Source organism: Rhinopithecus roxellana, chromosome 7 (genome assembly GCF_007565055.1).
Source record: "Rhinopithecus roxellana isolate Shanxi Qingling chromosome 7, ASM756505v1, whole genome shotgun sequence".
Lineage (NCBI taxonomy): Eukaryota > Metazoa > Chordata > Mammalia > Primates > Cercopithecidae > Rhinopithecus > Rhinopithecus roxellana.
Genome location: NC_044555.1, coordinates 95,130,236 through 95,146,532, shown reverse-complemented (window position 1 = coordinate 95,146,532; position 16,297 = coordinate 95,130,236). Strand labels below are relative to the sequence as shown.

Genomic DNA, 16,297 nt, shown 5'->3' with positions numbered 1-16,297 from the left:
GCTTATCTGGGCTCTTACAAGGCAAGGTGGAAGAGGTGGCTTAGCAATGAGACCAACCTGCATTTGAACCTCAGCTCCATTGCTCATTAGCTCTGTGATCTTGTGCACACTGTTTACCTTACCTAAACCTCACTTTCCTCATCTGTAAAAATTGGGAATAATATTTAAATAGCCTTCAGACAGTAGGGAGGGTTAAGTGACATGACACATGTAAAGCTCTTAACATTGTGTCTGGCACACAGCCGGCTCTGCATAAATAGCAGCTTTATCAAAGGGTCTCAGTGAATTGAATCACAGAACACCTGTGCTCCTTGCAGGCAAAGTCCCTGAACTTCAAAAGTGTCAGTCCATCTGGTGGAGAGAACATGGTGCGCACACGTGCGCACGCGCGCGCGCGCACACACACACACACACACACACACACACACACCTGAAGCAATTGAAAAGAAATAGTTCTAGACTGGGTAGTCCTGACTATTGACATTCTAGGGGGATGAAAACAAAGTGGGAATGCATTCTGGGAGAAGTCCCAGCATGAACAGAGGCTCAGAATTAGAAGATATGGCAATGTGCCTGATGAAGCCGGGCAAGGAAGCAGCCACAATGGAGGGGTGTCCTGGGTAGTGGTCCAGTGCACACAGTGACCCAGCCCAGTACTCAGCCTCTTACCCAAAGCACTAAGTGACATAAATCTTTACTGGATACTCGGTACATCTCAAAATGAACCAAAACCATAGCAGATATCAAGAAAAGAACTTTGTTGATGGCAGCTGACATGGCCACTTCCCAGACTCAGATAGTGTGTTGGACATTAGCCAGTGAAGGCAGCTTGTCCTCTGAAAATGGTAACATTTGCCCAAATTCAGACTCCAGCACCTGCACACATACCACCTGCTACCTGGTGGCAGAAAGACCTTGTGTTCCTTGTGGAACCTGTGGCAGAGGGCTAACCCTGCACGGTGAAGCAGAACTTCTTCCTATGCATAATGGCTCCAGAGCTTTGGCAAGGACAGTGGTAGCCAACTGTGTGTTGAGTCCATAGAGTGCCTGGCCTAACTGTCATGTTCTGCATTTTCTAAGAGACTCGCTAGAATGGCCACACTTTGTCTTCCTAAGGTTCCCATTTTGATAAGCAGTGGGATCAAATCCTTCCCCTACAAACCCTAAGTATGTGCTCTGCCCTTTGTTCATCACCTTCCTGTTTGCAGGATGTAACATCCCCACTTCCAGCCCATAGTCCACCTTTGCCACAGAATAGATGATAGACATCTCTCAGGCAGTGGCTCAGTGAGGGGTGAGGGAGTAAGAGGGTGGGCAGCCCTGAGCTCTGGGCAGAAATGATGATTCCCATGTTGCTTTGAAGGGTTCACAAGGTATCAGAGGGTCGCCTGGACTCCCAGGAACATCTGGTCTCCCAGGCCTGAAAGGTAAGGAGCATTATTGTTTTCTTTTAATGTGTTCTTCTAGAGCAAGGTAGATTTCTAGCAGGCCCAAGGGTCTCTCTTTTTTTTTTTTTTTTTTTTTTTGGCAGAGTCTTGCTCTGTCACCTAGGCTGGAGTACAGTGGCGCAATCTCGGCTCACTGCAGCCTCTGCCTCCCGGGTTCAAGAGATTCTCCTTCCTCAGCTTCCTGAGTAGCTGGGATTACAGGCACTCACCACCATGCCCGGCTAATTTTTGTATTTTTGGTAGAGTCGGGTTTCACCATGTTGGTCTGGCTGGTCTCAAACTCCTGACCTTGTGGTCTGCCCGCCTCAACCTCCCAAAGTGCTGGGATTACAAGCATGAACCACTGCACCTGGCCAGCCCAAGGGTCTCTTGCGAGGGGTAGCGGATAGACTGTTTAGGGGAAAGTGAATTAATTTACATTTTCCCTTTGGCCAAACCCCTTCTGCAGTCCTTGCTCCTCACAGACAATGCAACAAACAGTGGTACTTACCAAGACCTCTCTCTCTGTGGCTTTCATGGATCCAAGGAAAAGGATGTCCTTTGGCTTTGTGGTTTTGCCCATCTGCTTTCCAGACTTAGCAGTGAGGAGAACTTCGGCTCTAGTCTCTTCCCCTGATTAACCCAGCCCACTAGGCAGGAAAATTTCCCATTCTTGCTGGCATCACTGTTCCGTTCTGGTGATGTTTGAGGGCCCTGCATACCATCTTCTCTGCCCATACTGAGCCTAGTGATGTGTTTCCCAATGGAGATATGCTGTATGTAGCAGCATTTCATGCCAGTAGTCTGGTAGCAGCATCCCAGCTCCTGGATGGTGGTTCATCACTTTTTACCCAATAGATAATTTTATCAAGGAGCTCCTCTGGCTACACTGAATCTGAAAAAAAAATGTGTTCAAAAGATCTCAGTAGTGCAAAATGAGCTATAGCTTCTCCTGGCCATTTAAACAATGTATTGGAATCCTCAGGAGACAACGGCCAGACACTTGAAATTTCCGGTAGCCCAGGACCCAAGGGACAACCTGGTGAATCTGGTTTTAAAGGTAAGGTTGCTATATTTTTGTCTTGTTTGCCTCACAGACTCCACAAATCTGAGGATTAGAAGGAATTTTGGAGGTCAACCCCAAGTTCTGTAACTTCTATCTAGGGCAGAAATTTCCTACCTGTCAATTCCCCAAACAAATCAGCCTACTCTTCCTTCAAGACTCATAGGCTGGCAAAGACCTTTGGGATAATGGCCTACATCCCCTTAGTTTAGAAGTTGTTATCTAAACTGTCCTTCTTGAACATTTCCACTCATTGCTCCCACTTCTGAAGGGATACTCATAACAAATTTATTTGCTTCTCAATTGTAGGGAACCTTTCTAATGTGAAAACAGCCGCCACTATCTTTTTTAGAGTTTCTTCATTGGGTCTAGCTCCTTCAGCAATTCAGAATCTACTCTTTCCCATGGAGGAATACACTGCTAGAAATATGGCCTAATCCCTCAGCATTTTTCTTGATTTTATAGGCACAAAAGGAAGAGATGGACCAATAGGCAATATAGGCTTCCCTGGAAACAAAGGTGAAGATGGAAAAGTTGGTGTTTCTGGAGATGTTGGCCTTCGTGGAGCTCTAGGTACCATGCCACATGATAACCTTATTCTGAAAGAGTTTGGATTAGCTTCAAGCCATGCCCCATTCTGAACTTCTCCCTTGGTTTCACATTTAGGGTTTCCAGGGATTGCCGGCATGAGAGGAGATCCAGGACTTCCAGGCTCTTCTGGTCATCAAGGGGCAATTGGGCCCCTAGGACCCCCCGGATTAATAGGACCCAAAGGTATGTGTATTTGGGAGCAGGCAGTGGGGAAAAGCCTTTCCCTCAACGAAGGACACCAACTACTTTATCTTAGAAGATACTAGCTAGGGTTAAGACATGCCTACAGGAGTCATTGGACATGAGGAATCATGGGAAAGGAAGATGAAGAGTAATGAAGGCAGGCAAGCATGTGTGGGAAGAGAAGAATATGGAATCCATGAAGAGAAGAGCTAGCAAGGAAGGCAATTGCCCTGGCATATGTAGTCTCTCCCTGACTTAGAAATTGGGCAGTGAGTTTCTGGAACCATTCTCTGGGAGCTAACAACTCAAGGTCTTGACATTGCTACTCTGAGTTCTTCAAGATACCTAATGAGCTGCCATCTTACTCCCAAAGCTGTGTTGGTCTCTGATAAGAGTCATGAGAACCTGTGGTGTAGGGTATAGGTTGGGAGTGTTTTCTTTTCCCCTAGGGCATTAAGTAAATGCCTCAAAAAAGGCCAGGACTTTAAAATAAGGACCTTGCAATGCCTTTGGGGGCAGGTAGCTACCTCTTGCTAATGCTTCATGATTCAGAGTTGCTGGAGCCATTTTTGACATTCTCTCCCCTCAGGCTTCCCTGGATTTCCTGGTTTACATGGACTGAATGGGCTTCCGGGAACCAAGGGTACCCATGGCACTCCAGGTTAGGAAGACCCTCAGGGTGAAGAGGAGGGCATCAGCTCTTCCAGAAGCTTGGCAAGGGCTGGCCATGAATTCTCGACTGTGGTGTATCCCATATCCTTGGACTCATAGCTCTCCTTATCAACCTCCAATTTCAGGTCCCTTGATATGGAGAAGAAAGAGTACGGGGTTTTTTCTTCTATTCAAATTAACTTTCTTTCTTATTACTTCAGTAATCTGCCTCTGGTGTCTGTCAGTCAGGCTTCTCAGGCCAGTCAAGTGAGCTAGGCAGGAAGGCCTCACCTCCACTGAGGTCTACCCCCTACCCCTGCATCTCCTCCTAGGACCTAGTATCACTGGTGTGCCCGGGCCTGCTGGTCTCCCTGGACCCAAAGGAGAAAAAGGATATCCAGGAATTGGCATCGGAGCTCCAGGGAAGCCGGGCCTGAGAGGGCAAAAAGGTGATCGAGGTGAGTCCAAGTCAGGTCTTGTAGAGGCTGAGCGAGGCCTTCCTGGGGGAGTCAGGTTTAGGGTACAGCAGGGCCATGTGGCTCACAGGGTTGGGCTGTGAGTGTCTTCACATCTCTGGGAGTCTCCCAACCCAGTGGGAATGACTGCTGAGAAGGAGAGGATAGGCTGTGCTTAGCATTTTCCAGTGAAGACTGTCAGGGCACAGTTCACCAAGTCCATTTTAGCCTCCAGATTCCCTTCTGCTCCTCCTTACTAACCTCAAGCCTCTCTGGCATGCTTGGTCAGAGCTTGGAATTATTGGTCCTGAGGGACAGGGCTTGTCCATTTAGTGAGAGGTTGGCTGGCATTTCCTCAGTGTCCAGTGTGGATGGCACCCCCAGGGCCCTGGGAAGACAGTGTGGCTGCTGGAAGGATCCCAAGACTAAGATGATACAAGTCTCCACCGGACAGAACCACAGCATACCCTGAACTAGAATTTGTTGGGTTTACTAGAAAGCAGGTTCTACCCTAATCTCGGCCCCTGACTCATCACATGGCCTGAAGTCCCTTTCTGAGTCTCCCTTTCCCCACCTCTCAGAAAGTAAGAATGACTTGTGTTCTTCAACTTTTCCTCAGGAAAGTTCCAAAAACCCGTGTACGTTCCACTCCATGTTAACCAGGAAATGAATTCAGCATAGCATCATGGTTAAGAGTATGGGCTCTGAAATCAGACTAGCTGGGTTCAAATTCAAGCTATACCTCTCACTAGCTATATGACTTTAAACAAGGAAGTTACTTTTTCCTCAATCCCAAATGAGCCCTTAGTTTTCCTTTTCTATAAAATGAACATAATAACAGAACCTACCTCATAGGTTTTTTGAGGAATCAATGAGGAGCGAGGTAAGATATACAAAAGCTCGGTGCCTGGCACATAGTATATACTTAAGAATGTTATTGCATGTTACCTGGGGAAATCATATTTGCAAAATTTCCTGTTTCTCTTTGCTCTGGGGCTTGAGGTCTCACTACATTTTGTTTACGTGCATGTTTGTATAGTGTGTGTATGTTTCCCAGGGACTATATTCATATATTAATTCATTTCCTGCTGCATTTTAAATTGATGCATCTGCTGTTTTTGTGTTTCTTCTTCCCTTTGATCTGGACCAAACTGTTCTTTTCTGAAAGCCAGCAGCTTCTCCAGAGGAAGGGCTCAACGCAGGGTCCAAGCCTGCCCAGAGACTGTCTTCTTTCATAGGATATAAGGAAGAGGGAACTGGATAAAAGCACAGGGACATTTTCTTTTGTTTTCAAATCTTGACGGTCATTAGTTTATTCATTTTCTTTAGCTATCTGAGATAATAAAATCATAATTACACACGTAGTAAATAGCACAGGTTAAGAAGGATGCATTTCAGCAACATAGCACTAAGCAAAAAACAAACATGTCACAGAGGAATACATTTGGTATGATTCTGTCAATAAATGTTCAAAAATAAGCAAAACCAACCAATACATTGTTTAGTGATATATATGGTCAAACTGAAGAAAAAGGAAGAGGATGATGAACAAAATTCAGGAGTGATTGCCTCTGAGAGGGAGGGAAGGAAGAAGGTGGAGGGCACACAAGGAAATTCAAACCAAGTGACATCTTAAGTTGAGTGGTTGAAACACAAGCGTTCATTGTATCTGAATTATTCTTTGCATAATGTTGTAAATATTATGTCATGTCCTCTCAATATCTAATTAAAACAATTTCTTTAAAAAGAATACAAGAAATATCATACTACCCACCCCCCCCACAGAAACCTATCTTTGCTTTGACAGTGGGAGTCAGTGCAATATGATGGTTTACTCCTAAGAAAACATCATAGAGTGGTTGGGTGCAGTGGCTCACACCTGTAATCCTAGCACTTTGGGAGGCCATGGCAGGCAGATTGCTTGAGCCCAGGAGTTGGAGACCAGCCTGGGTAACATGATAAAACCCTGTTTCTACAAAAAATACAACAATTAGCAGGGCATAGTGCTGTGTGCCTGTAATCCCAGCTACTCAGGAGGCTGAGGTGGGAGGATCACTTGAGCCTGGAAAGTTGAGGTTGCAGTGAGCCCTGACCACCTCAGTGCACACCAGCCTGGGCAACAGAGCAAGACCCTATCTCAAACAAACTAACCAATAAAAAAAACTTCATAGAGCAATCCCTCTCATTACAATACTGTTATCTAAATAACTTTCAGTGATACTATTTGTTTTCATGTTTGCACTAAATATGTAGAGGCTGCATTTATATATTTTGTTTTTTCAAGGCTTTGACACTGGACTGAGTTGGAAAAATGGGCTGTTTTGCATTTTCATCTGCTCATTTAAAGTGTTTTATTCTTAAAGAAATGCATGAGCTTTTTGCAGTACTTAAAGTCAGTAGTGCCTTTATTTCAGGTTTAATAACACGTAAGTGTAATTATAAAATCAAGAAACAGTTAAAGGGAAAAACAGTCTCCAAAAACTGCCATGGGAACATTTATAATTTGTGTACTGCCTACCACTGCCTACTCTATTACACATGTTTATTAGGTAGCATAATTTCAGTTTATATATATATATATATAAGCTGTATATCTATACACATAATATATGTGTAGAGCTGTATTTTCAGAAAAAAAGTATACAATATGTCTTTCTTTTCAGATTTTTACCCTGGGGATAAAGAAAAATATTTCAAAGGCTCACCAAGCCAGAAGTAACAATGCTATGAGTACCACCACATGGCTTAGCTACTAGTTTTCTTTTTGTATGTGTGTGTGTGTGTGTTTTTTTCCCCCCAGACCTAAGAGACCTAGAGAGACTTTTCTCAAAATTTATTTTTTCCTTGTCTAAATTTCAAGATTCAATTAATTAATGAGCTGTTTAAAAACACCCAAATCGGCCGGGCGCGGTGGCTCAAGCCTGTAATCCCAGCACTTTGGGAGGCCGAGACGGGCGGATCATGAGGTCAGGAGATCGAGACCAGCCTGGCTAACACGGTGAAACCCCGTCTCTACTAAAAAATACAAAAAACTAGCCGGGCGAGGTGGTGGGTGCCTGTAGTCCCAGCTACTCAGGAGGCTGAGGCAGGAGAATGGCGTAAACCCGGGAAGCGGAGCTTGCAGTGAGCTGAGATCCGGCCACTGCACTCCAGCCCGGGCAACAGAGCGAGACTCCGTCTCAAAAAAAAAAAAAAAAAAAAAAAAAAACACCCAAATCTACCATCATTTTAATAAATTTTCATGGATTTACCATATTTCAGATTAATAGGAGAAATTCAGCATATTTTTGCATTTTTCTTGTCACAGAAGATAAAATTCGATATTAACATTTTTGGATTTTCTTGTCGCAAACAAAAATTAAGAATCTCAACCACCAGAACAGTTTATCAACCAGTTTGAATCCATTTATCTTCATTTGAATATCTTCTAGACTATCCCAAAGTAATTAATACATTATCTTCCATGCTACATGAATAATATCAACACCTACATTTGTGTTTTCCCATCAAGATGACCATCTATGTATTTGATATGTGAACATTAAATAAATCTTCTGTGATCAGATGAAAGTTTTGGTTTCGAACATATTACAATAGAAATAGTTCCACAAACAGAAAACATGTAAAGCAGCATTAAAATTAGAGCAAATGAGTATTCAGTATCTATTGTAATAAGTGGTTATTCTCTTTGGCCAAAAGGGAGGAGGGATTTTACAGAGACATTTGTTCCATAGGCAATTAAGCAATCACTTGGCTCATATCATGAATGACCTATAAAAGATTGTTTTCCAGTTTGCCTAGAAATTGCAGAAGATAGCCCTAGAAGACACAGAGGCACCACACTCTTGCTGCCTCCATTCTAATTGGTCTGGTGTCTGTTCTGACTGGCTGGGGCCTGTGGCCTACGTTCTATAACCTTTGTGCAGCATCAGACGTAACTGGCTAACTTAAGAGGTGTTTTTTGACACAGACAGTAGGTTTAAAATCACTTTGGAAACTTAGAAGTCCAGGTGCTCAGTCATGCCTTCTTTTCTTTCTGGTGTGGGGGAAATTGGCCTAAAATATTTCCATTACCACTGAGGTAAGGGAGCTAGAACTTTCCAATGAAATGCAGCTCCAGCTCTGAGCCCTTGTCAGTTAAGTTTGTCTGCTTTCTGGGAAGGAAGGATTAGGGGAGAAGAGCCCTCTGCTGGCGTTCTCTGGTCTGGCTCCTACCTAACTGCTTCCATTTTCTCTGTGTGAGCTTCCATTTTCTCTGAGCGAGCTTCCATTTTCTCTGAGCGAGCCTGGCCGTCTTCCGGGCACACGGAGCCTATCCAGCCCCTTTTATTTATTCTTGCAGGTTTCCCAGGTCTCCAGGGCCCCGCTGGTCTCCCCGGTGCCCCAGGCATCTCCTTGCCCTCACTCATAGCAGGACAGCCTGGTGACCCCGGGCGACCAGGCCTAGATGGAGAACGAGGTAAAGACAGGAAGCCCAAAAGAGGGCTAGCCACCACCTTTTGTCTGACATTTGGGGAAGTCATGTATACAGCGCAGCCAAGTCCCTGTTGCTGGACATACATGGGCGTGTTTGGCTTCACATCCCTCCCCAAGCGGGGACACAGGGGACTTCAGCCAGGTGCATTTTGCTGAAATGGTTTGGGAAAGTCTGGGCACTAGGACCCCACAGATGGTGAGGGAACATTCTCCGTCCTGGGAATGGGCTTTGGAGTCCTGTCAGTCCCCAGGCCTTCAGCAGTGGCTACTACCTGCTCACTTGCCCCTTGCCCCTCTTCCGATCTTATCCCTAGGCCGCCCAGGCCCCCCTGGACCCCCAGGTCCCACTGGGCCATCCTCGAGTCAAGGCAACACCGGAGACCCTGGCTTCCCTGGAATTCCTGGACCTAAAGGGCCTAAGGGAGACCAAGGAATTCCAGGTTTTTCTGGCCTTCCTGGAGAGCTAGGACTGAAAGGTACGGCTGCTTGGCTGGCTGCTGGGCCCTTCCCCACTCCACGGCCAGGGCTCCTTCTGGCAGTCCTGTGAAGAAAGGCCGGTGGCTGATGCTCTTCCCTACCTCACCCCTGCCTATCCTCCACCCCTACCACCCCTACCATGCCAGGACCTGACTTCCTTCCTTTGGACTTTGTCAGGCATGAGAGGTGAGCCTGGCTTCATGGGGACTCCAGGCAAGGTTGGGCCACCTGGAGACCCAGGATTTCCCGGGATGAAGGGGAAGGCAGGGCCAAGAGGTAAGTTGAGAGCACCTGCTTGGCTGATCCAGAGTTCAAGGGAGGGGCCTGGTGGTAAGGTTCCTTCAGGCGTCATTGCTCACCACACCAAGAAAGCCTGGATGTCTAAAGCAGCTGGATCAAGCGACCCCAGGGAGGCAGTTTCTCTCTCTTGGGGATCCTTCAGCCTCTGTCACCTCTGAGGACTGAAGATCACTGCTGCCTTGCCACCATGGATCCTACTACTGACTGCCTCTCTCTGTGTTATCTCTGCATTAGTGGGCATTGGGTTTGCACTCAGATCACCACCCACCTGTCTGCTCAACTCAGAAATAAAGAACCATCTTTCACATCCTTTCCCACCCCACTCACACCACATGCAATCTATTAGCAAGCCCTGAGGCTTGTACCTCCTAAATGTGCCTTGCATCTGTTCACCTCGCAGTACCTCGGCTGCTACCCCCAGATCCAAGCCACCAATAGTTCTCATGCAGCACCCTTCCTCCCCCCACTCTAGCTATCAACTTTTTCACATAGTGGCCAAAAAAAGCTTATAAAAACATAAATCATCCAGTGGCTTCCTGTGGCATAGGAATGAACACTAACCGTGGCCCGCAAAGCCCTGTGTGATGCCTCCCTCTTCATCCTCATCACCAGCCCTTCCCCTTTGCTGCTCACTGTACTCCTGCCGTACTGGCCTCTTTCAGTTATCCAAAAACACCAAGTCCTGGCCTACCACAGGGCCTTTGCACATGCTACTTCTACTTCCCAGAGTGTACTTGCCCCTCTACTCTTTAAATAGCAAAGTCCTTTTTTTTTTTTTTTTTTTTTTTTTTGAGACAGAGTCTCGCTCTGTGACCCAGGCTGGAGTACAGTGGCCAGATCTCAGCTCACCGCAAGCTCTGCCTCCCGGGTTTATGCCATTCTCCTGCCTCAGCCTCCCGAGTAGCTGGGACTACAGGCACCCGCTACCTCGCCCAGCTAGTTTTTCTTATTTTTTTTTTAAGTAGAGACGGGGTTTCACCGTGTAAGCCAGGCTGGTCTCGATCTCCTGACCTCATGATCCGCCCGTCTCGGCCTCCCAAAGTGCTGGGATTACAAGCTTGAGCCACCGCGCCCGGCCAGCAAAGTCCTTCTAATGTTTTAATGGTCTCAGTTTAAATGCCATTGCTTGCAAAAGGCCACCAATCACTCTCTAAAACAGATGCCTCCACCCCATGCCACCCTCTACTCCCTCCCAGTGTCCCTGTGTTAGTCCTTTCCTCCACAACACTTCTCCCAACTTGCACTCAGATTAACAGTATTTGTCAAGTTAGGCATTATTCGTCTTTATCATCAGACCATAATCTCCATTAACGTCTGTCATATTCATTGCTCTATGCCCAGAGCTACCAGGACCCTGGCATACAATAAGCACTGGGGAAATATTTGTTCCATGACTTACTAAGCAAATTATGCTATTAGAAAGGCAGCTGGCTGGCACCGGGTTCCTAAGCTGGGATGTCAACTGGGGTTAGAAGCATCCCCTCAGCCTCCTTGGCACTGTGTTCTAACCAGTGAGTAAACAAGCCACCCTGGTCCTGAAAGAAGACTCAGCTTACCATATTAGCAGCAAATGCTTCCTGACTGCCTGTCACCCACTGGGCCCAGGGCCCAGTGTTGGGCCCCGAGGAGACAGGATGAATATGACCCAGTTCCTGCCCTCGTGGAGCTACCCAGCCACCGGGGAGAGAGATGGATAAAGAAGGCATTGTATAATATCACACAGTGCCATCCTGGAGATATCCAGATATCCTGTGGGGACAAACAAGGTAGAAAACGGTTGATTGCAAGATAGTAAAGAAGGCGTCTAGGGCCCCAGCCACCTCCCTCTGCCTCAGCCTGATGTTCTTATTTCCCCCACCTGCCCACAGGCTCTTCTGGCCCCCAAGGTGCTCCTGGACAAACACCAACTGCAGAAGCTGTCCAGGTTCCTCCTGGACCCTTGGGTCTACCAGGGATCGATGGCATCCCTGGCCTCACTGGGGACCCTGGGGCTCAAGGCCCTGTAGGCCTACAAGGTGAGGAGGGTGCCAGGGAAAGGAGATTTGTTGGGTAGTTGAGACAGCTTGGCTGAGAGACTGGCTTGGACGTCCAGCTCCAAGGGTTTGTCTTCATCAAGCGTTGCCTCTGTTCCTTCACAAAGCTCCCAAGTATCCTGTTGGGGAGAAGAAGGGCCAGCAGGCCCAGCAGGGTGGTTGTACTTGGTACTTGGCTTTAGAGGATGTGAGGGCAGAGCAAGGTTGCTACTCCAGACCACTCGCCCCTCTCTAATGTGCGGCAGAGAGATGGAGGGAGTGTGGTGGTGAATAAAGGGCCACACAAGACAATGAAGAAAGTCCAAGGCTGGGGGACAGAAAACCTGGCCTCTAACTGGAGTAAGTTAGAAGTCTGTCTGAGTCTCGCCGTCCTCGTTTTTTCTTCTCCTTCTCCTTCTCCTCCTCCTTCTCCTTCTCCTTTTCTTCTTCTTCTTCCTCTTCCTCTTCCTCTTACTTTTATTTATTTATTTATTTTATTTTATTTTTGAGACGGAGTCTTGCTCTGTCACCCAGGCTGGAGTGCACTGGCGCCATCTCGCCTCACTGCAACTTCCACCTCTCGAATTCAAGTGATTCTCCCGCCTCAGCCTCCTGAATAGCAGGGACTACAGGTGCATGCCACCACACCCAGCTAATTTTTGTATTTTTAATAGAGACAAGGTTTCCTCATGTTGGCCAGGCTGGTCTCAAACTCCTGACTTATGGCGATCTGCCCGCTTCGGCCTCCCAAAGTGCTGGGATTACAGGCACGAGCCACTGCACCCGGCCTCGGTGTCTTCATTTCTGATATGGGATGCTAGCAGTTGCCCTGCATAATTTCCAATGTTGCTGGGAGGATGAGAAGAAGGGAGGAGGAAGTGGGCATGAAGGGGCTTAGATAGGCTAAGTCGAGGGCACTGCCCCAGGGCAGAGATGCCTCCATGAACTAAGAACTAGCCCAGGTGGCTGCAACCTTGATGTGCAGTGTGCACACCAAGTCGACAGCCAGTGCACCGTCTCCTAGTGAGTCTTGGGCATGACACACAAATCCCCTTTCCTGGGGAAGGCACCTGAGGACCCTCTACATTGAGTACCCTCCTTTGGGCTTTCTTTCCTGCAGGCTCCAAAGGTTTACCTGGCATTCCCGGCAAAGATGGTCCCAGTGGGCTCCCAGGCCCACCTGGGGCTCTTGGTGATCCTGGTCTGCGTGGACTGCAAGGCCCTCCAGGATTTGAAGGTCTGATGATGCCACATTAGGAGGCAGGGGCGGGGGGCGGGGTCTGGGAGGGTTTGAGGCTAGGGGGTGAGTAAAACTTCAAGTCTGAAATTTAGTAAACCCAGTGGTAGAGATTGACACTCCTAAGATGCTCAAAAACTGGGCTCTAAGTCCATTCACTCCTCACTACCCTCTGAGTCTGTGAAGGGATACCCTACATTCTGGAAGGCAAAGGACTGTTCCAGATCCTTTTCTGGGCTCTCTTCCAGTGCTTAGAAGGTCTATCTTTATACTACAGATGGCCCCCTGCCCTTTACCTCCCCTTCCTTTTTTTTTTTTTTTTTTTTGAGATGGTGTCTCGCTCTGACGCCCAGGCTGGAGTTCAGTGGCTCAGTCTCCACTCACTGCCAGCTCTGCCTCCTGGGTTCACGCCATTCTCCTGCCTCAGCCTCCTGAGTAGCTGGGTCTACAGGCACCCACCACCGCGCCTGGTTAATTTTTTGTATTTTTAGTAGAGACGGGGTTTCTACCGTGTTAGCCAGGATGGTCTCCATCTCCTGACCTCGTGATCCGCCCGTCTCGGCCTCCCAAAGTGCTGAGATTACAGGCGTGAGCCACCGCGCCCGGCCTACCTCCCCTTTTCTACCCAGGGATTGTGACACACATGGGAGGGCGATGTTCAAGGGATAACAACACTTGAGATAAGGTGTGGCTGTCTGTATACCTCTTCTATTTATGTCCCACTTTACATTGGGGATGACAAATTAGTTGTCCTGAGTAGAGAACAGTTCAGCGGCTCGGTGGGAAACTGGCAGTTGATTTGTCATATCTGTCATGGGCAGGAGAGGAGGGCAAGATTTTACCCTGCTAATCCTAACTCTGCTTTTAATGCCTCTGATTCAGCAGCTACATAGTTATCTCCTATGAGGGCCTGCAAGGCTGGACCTGAGAAGTATCCCTCTCCATACCCTATCCCCACTCAGAGAGACCCCAAGGCCAGGTGGCTATGGGAAGGAAGCCTAACAATGTACTTTGAAAAATGGGGCCTCTGTAGCTGGATACATCTGAGATAGAGTTGTAGCTCTACCACTTACTAGCTGTAGGACATCTGAGCCTCAATTTTCTCATCTAAAAATTGGGGTGGTAATGCCATTTTCCAGGGTCATCGTGAGGATTGAGTGAGAAAACACATGTGTATAACACGCCTTGCACAATGCGTGGCACAATGTGAGTAGCTGATGTTATCATTAGCTGCACCACACTCACCTTTTATGCTCTGTCTCTCTCAGGAGCTCCAGGGCAGCAAGGCCCCTTCGGGATGCCTGGAATGCCTGGCCAGAGCGCGAGAGTGGGCTACACGTTGGTAAAGCACAGCCAGTCGGAACAGGTGCCCCTGTGTCCCATCGGGATGAGCCAGCTATGGGTGGGGTACAGCTTACTGTTCGTGGAGGGGCAAGAGAAAGCCCATAACCAGGACCTGGGTAGGTACCAGCTCTGACAGTCAGCCCTGGTCACTTGTCCCCACAAACACCAACAGCCAACCCCTCTCTTCTCCCAGCCCTTTCTAGGTCCACTGTTGTGTAATGAGTTACAAGCATCAGCTCTGGAGTCAGGTGGATCTGGGTTCAAATCCTGACTCTATCACTTACTAGCTGTGTACACTGCATTAGTTATTCAACCTCTCTAGGCTTTGGCTTCCTCCTTAATGGAACAAAGCTAACTCTAGTACCTGTCACACAGGTTGGTGGAAAGATTGCATGAATCAATCACCCAATGTAAAATGCTTAGAGCAACATTTGGCATTTAAGCATCCATTAAATATTAGCAATTAATAGTAGTAACAATAATAATATGACCTGCAGGGCAGTGATGATTACCTGAGAATGAATTGTGTTGTCTGCAGGCGTGCTAAATCTTAAACGCAGACTCAGTCTATTAAATGCTGTTTCTTTCAAAGCAGATTAATTAGGGCAGAATTATACAGCTTATAAGAAGATTCTTGTTATTATCAAATTTCCCTGGTGCATTTAAAACAGAATTTGATCAACACACTTCAGCGTGTGTACAATGTTACAGGATTGGAAGGAGAGCGCTGCCTCAGTCTGGTGCAAGTGATTGGATGTAAACCCAAACCACCGTCTCGTCAAAGCCCCTCAGCCAGACCTTCCCTGCCCTTGCCCATTTTCTCTCCTTCCAGGCTTTGCTGGCTCCTGTCTGCCCCGCTTCAGCACCATGCCCTTCATCTACTGCAACATCAACGAGGTGTGCCACTATGCCAGGCGCAATGATAAATCCTACTGGCTCTCCACTACTGCCCCTATCCCCATGATGCCCGTCAGCCAGACCCAGATTCCCCAGTACATCAGCCGCTGCTCTGTGTGTGAGGCACCCTCGCAAGCCATTGCTGTGCACAGTCAGGACATCACCATCCCGCAGTGCCCCCTGGGCTGGCGCAGCCTCTGGATTGGGTACTCCTTCCTCATGGTAAGGTCCTGCACTGTCCCCTCCCCCAGTTGGAGGCAAAGGGCCCCTTGGATTGGTTTCCAGGTTCAAGGGAAACCAGGTAGAAAGCATAGAGTTTGAAAAGAGGAGAAATGCTTGGACTGGGCTTGGCTAAAGAATGGAGAACCCAGTTCTGCATGAATGGCAGGTAGTTATGAATGTAGGGGAAAGACAGCAGTTTGCACCCAGTGGTTCAGGGGCTAGAATATCTGCGAGTCACAGGTCAGTGCCCCGCCATCTCCATGCCTGCTTCAGTTATGCCACACCCAAGGGAAGAGCAAAACACACTATGATCTGGGAGGACAGTGAGGGAGAGGCTGTCACCACTTGGGGCCAGGACACAGTCTCACTAATCAGCCCAGCCATGGCACTGTCCCCTCTTCTGTCCACCCTCCCAGATCCCTCTGGCCTCTGCCATCTCGTCCCAAAAGGCTTTAATGAGTGCATGCTGTGTTTATATGTCCTTGCTGGTATTTTTGCTGTCTCTCCATTTCGGAGGGAAGGCAGCGGCCAGCTGTGCTGTGTGTCTTGCTAAGAAAAAGAATAATCTGCAGGCCCAAAGAGGCATCACATCCCTTACATAATATCCTCTGAATACCTGGGGATGTTTCTTCAAATAAAAGGTCAGGTTTAGGGTCAGGACATCCCCCAGGGAAAACCACTGTGGCACCCATTGAAGTACTCTGCCTTGCCAGAGCTTCTCTGTTGAATTGCCAAGGGTGAGATGGTGAGAGTGTCTTTAAAAAACGACCAAAGCTGCAGGCTCCCTCACATTAGCGTACCTACCCAGAGAAAGGTACTTTCCCTTGTTGTGCTCTGTCTTTGGACATTGGATAGTTTATCCCAATGTAATACAGAATCACCTCATCTGTCCTTCTGTCCTGTCCACCACCCTGACTAGGAAATAAGAAGAGGCCCCTGAGCTTCCACAGGAAATGGTACAA

At 47.7% G+C, this 16,297-nt stretch overlaps 1 protein-coding gene across 5 annotated transcripts in view; it reads left to right on the top strand.

Annotated features, from left to right (window-relative positions):
* COL4A6 (collagen type IV alpha 6 chain) overlaps positions 1–16,297 on the top strand; it is a 298,746-nt gene that overhangs the window by 279,562 nt on the left and 2,887 nt on the right. For 3 of the 5 annotated variants that reach the window (XM_010358971.2, XM_010358972.2, XM_010358969.2), the window contains 13 exons: positions 1,364–1,427; positions 2,413–2,487; positions 2,956–3,063; positions 3,157–3,264; positions 3,854–3,925; positions 4,248–4,373; positions 8,713–8,829; positions 9,161–9,322; positions 9,501–9,599; positions 11,492–11,638; positions 12,756–12,872; positions 14,141–14,332; positions 15,049–15,335. In XM_010358971.2, the coding sequence (XP_010357273.2) occupies positions 1,364–1,427; positions 2,413–2,487; positions 2,956–3,063; positions 3,157–3,264; positions 3,854–3,925; positions 4,248–4,373; positions 8,713–8,829; positions 9,161–9,322; positions 9,501–9,599; positions 11,492–11,638; positions 12,756–12,872; positions 14,141–14,332; positions 15,049–15,335 (1,674 nt within the window). The remainder of the gene's footprint in view (positions 1–1,363; positions 1,428–2,412; positions 2,488–2,955; positions 3,064–3,156; positions 3,265–3,853; positions 3,926–4,247; positions 4,374–8,712; positions 8,830–9,160; positions 9,323–9,500; positions 9,600–11,491; positions 11,639–12,755; positions 12,873–14,140; positions 14,333–15,048; positions 15,336–16,297) is intronic. The other 2 variants (XM_010358973.2, XM_010358974.2) reach the window with 2 other exon arrangements.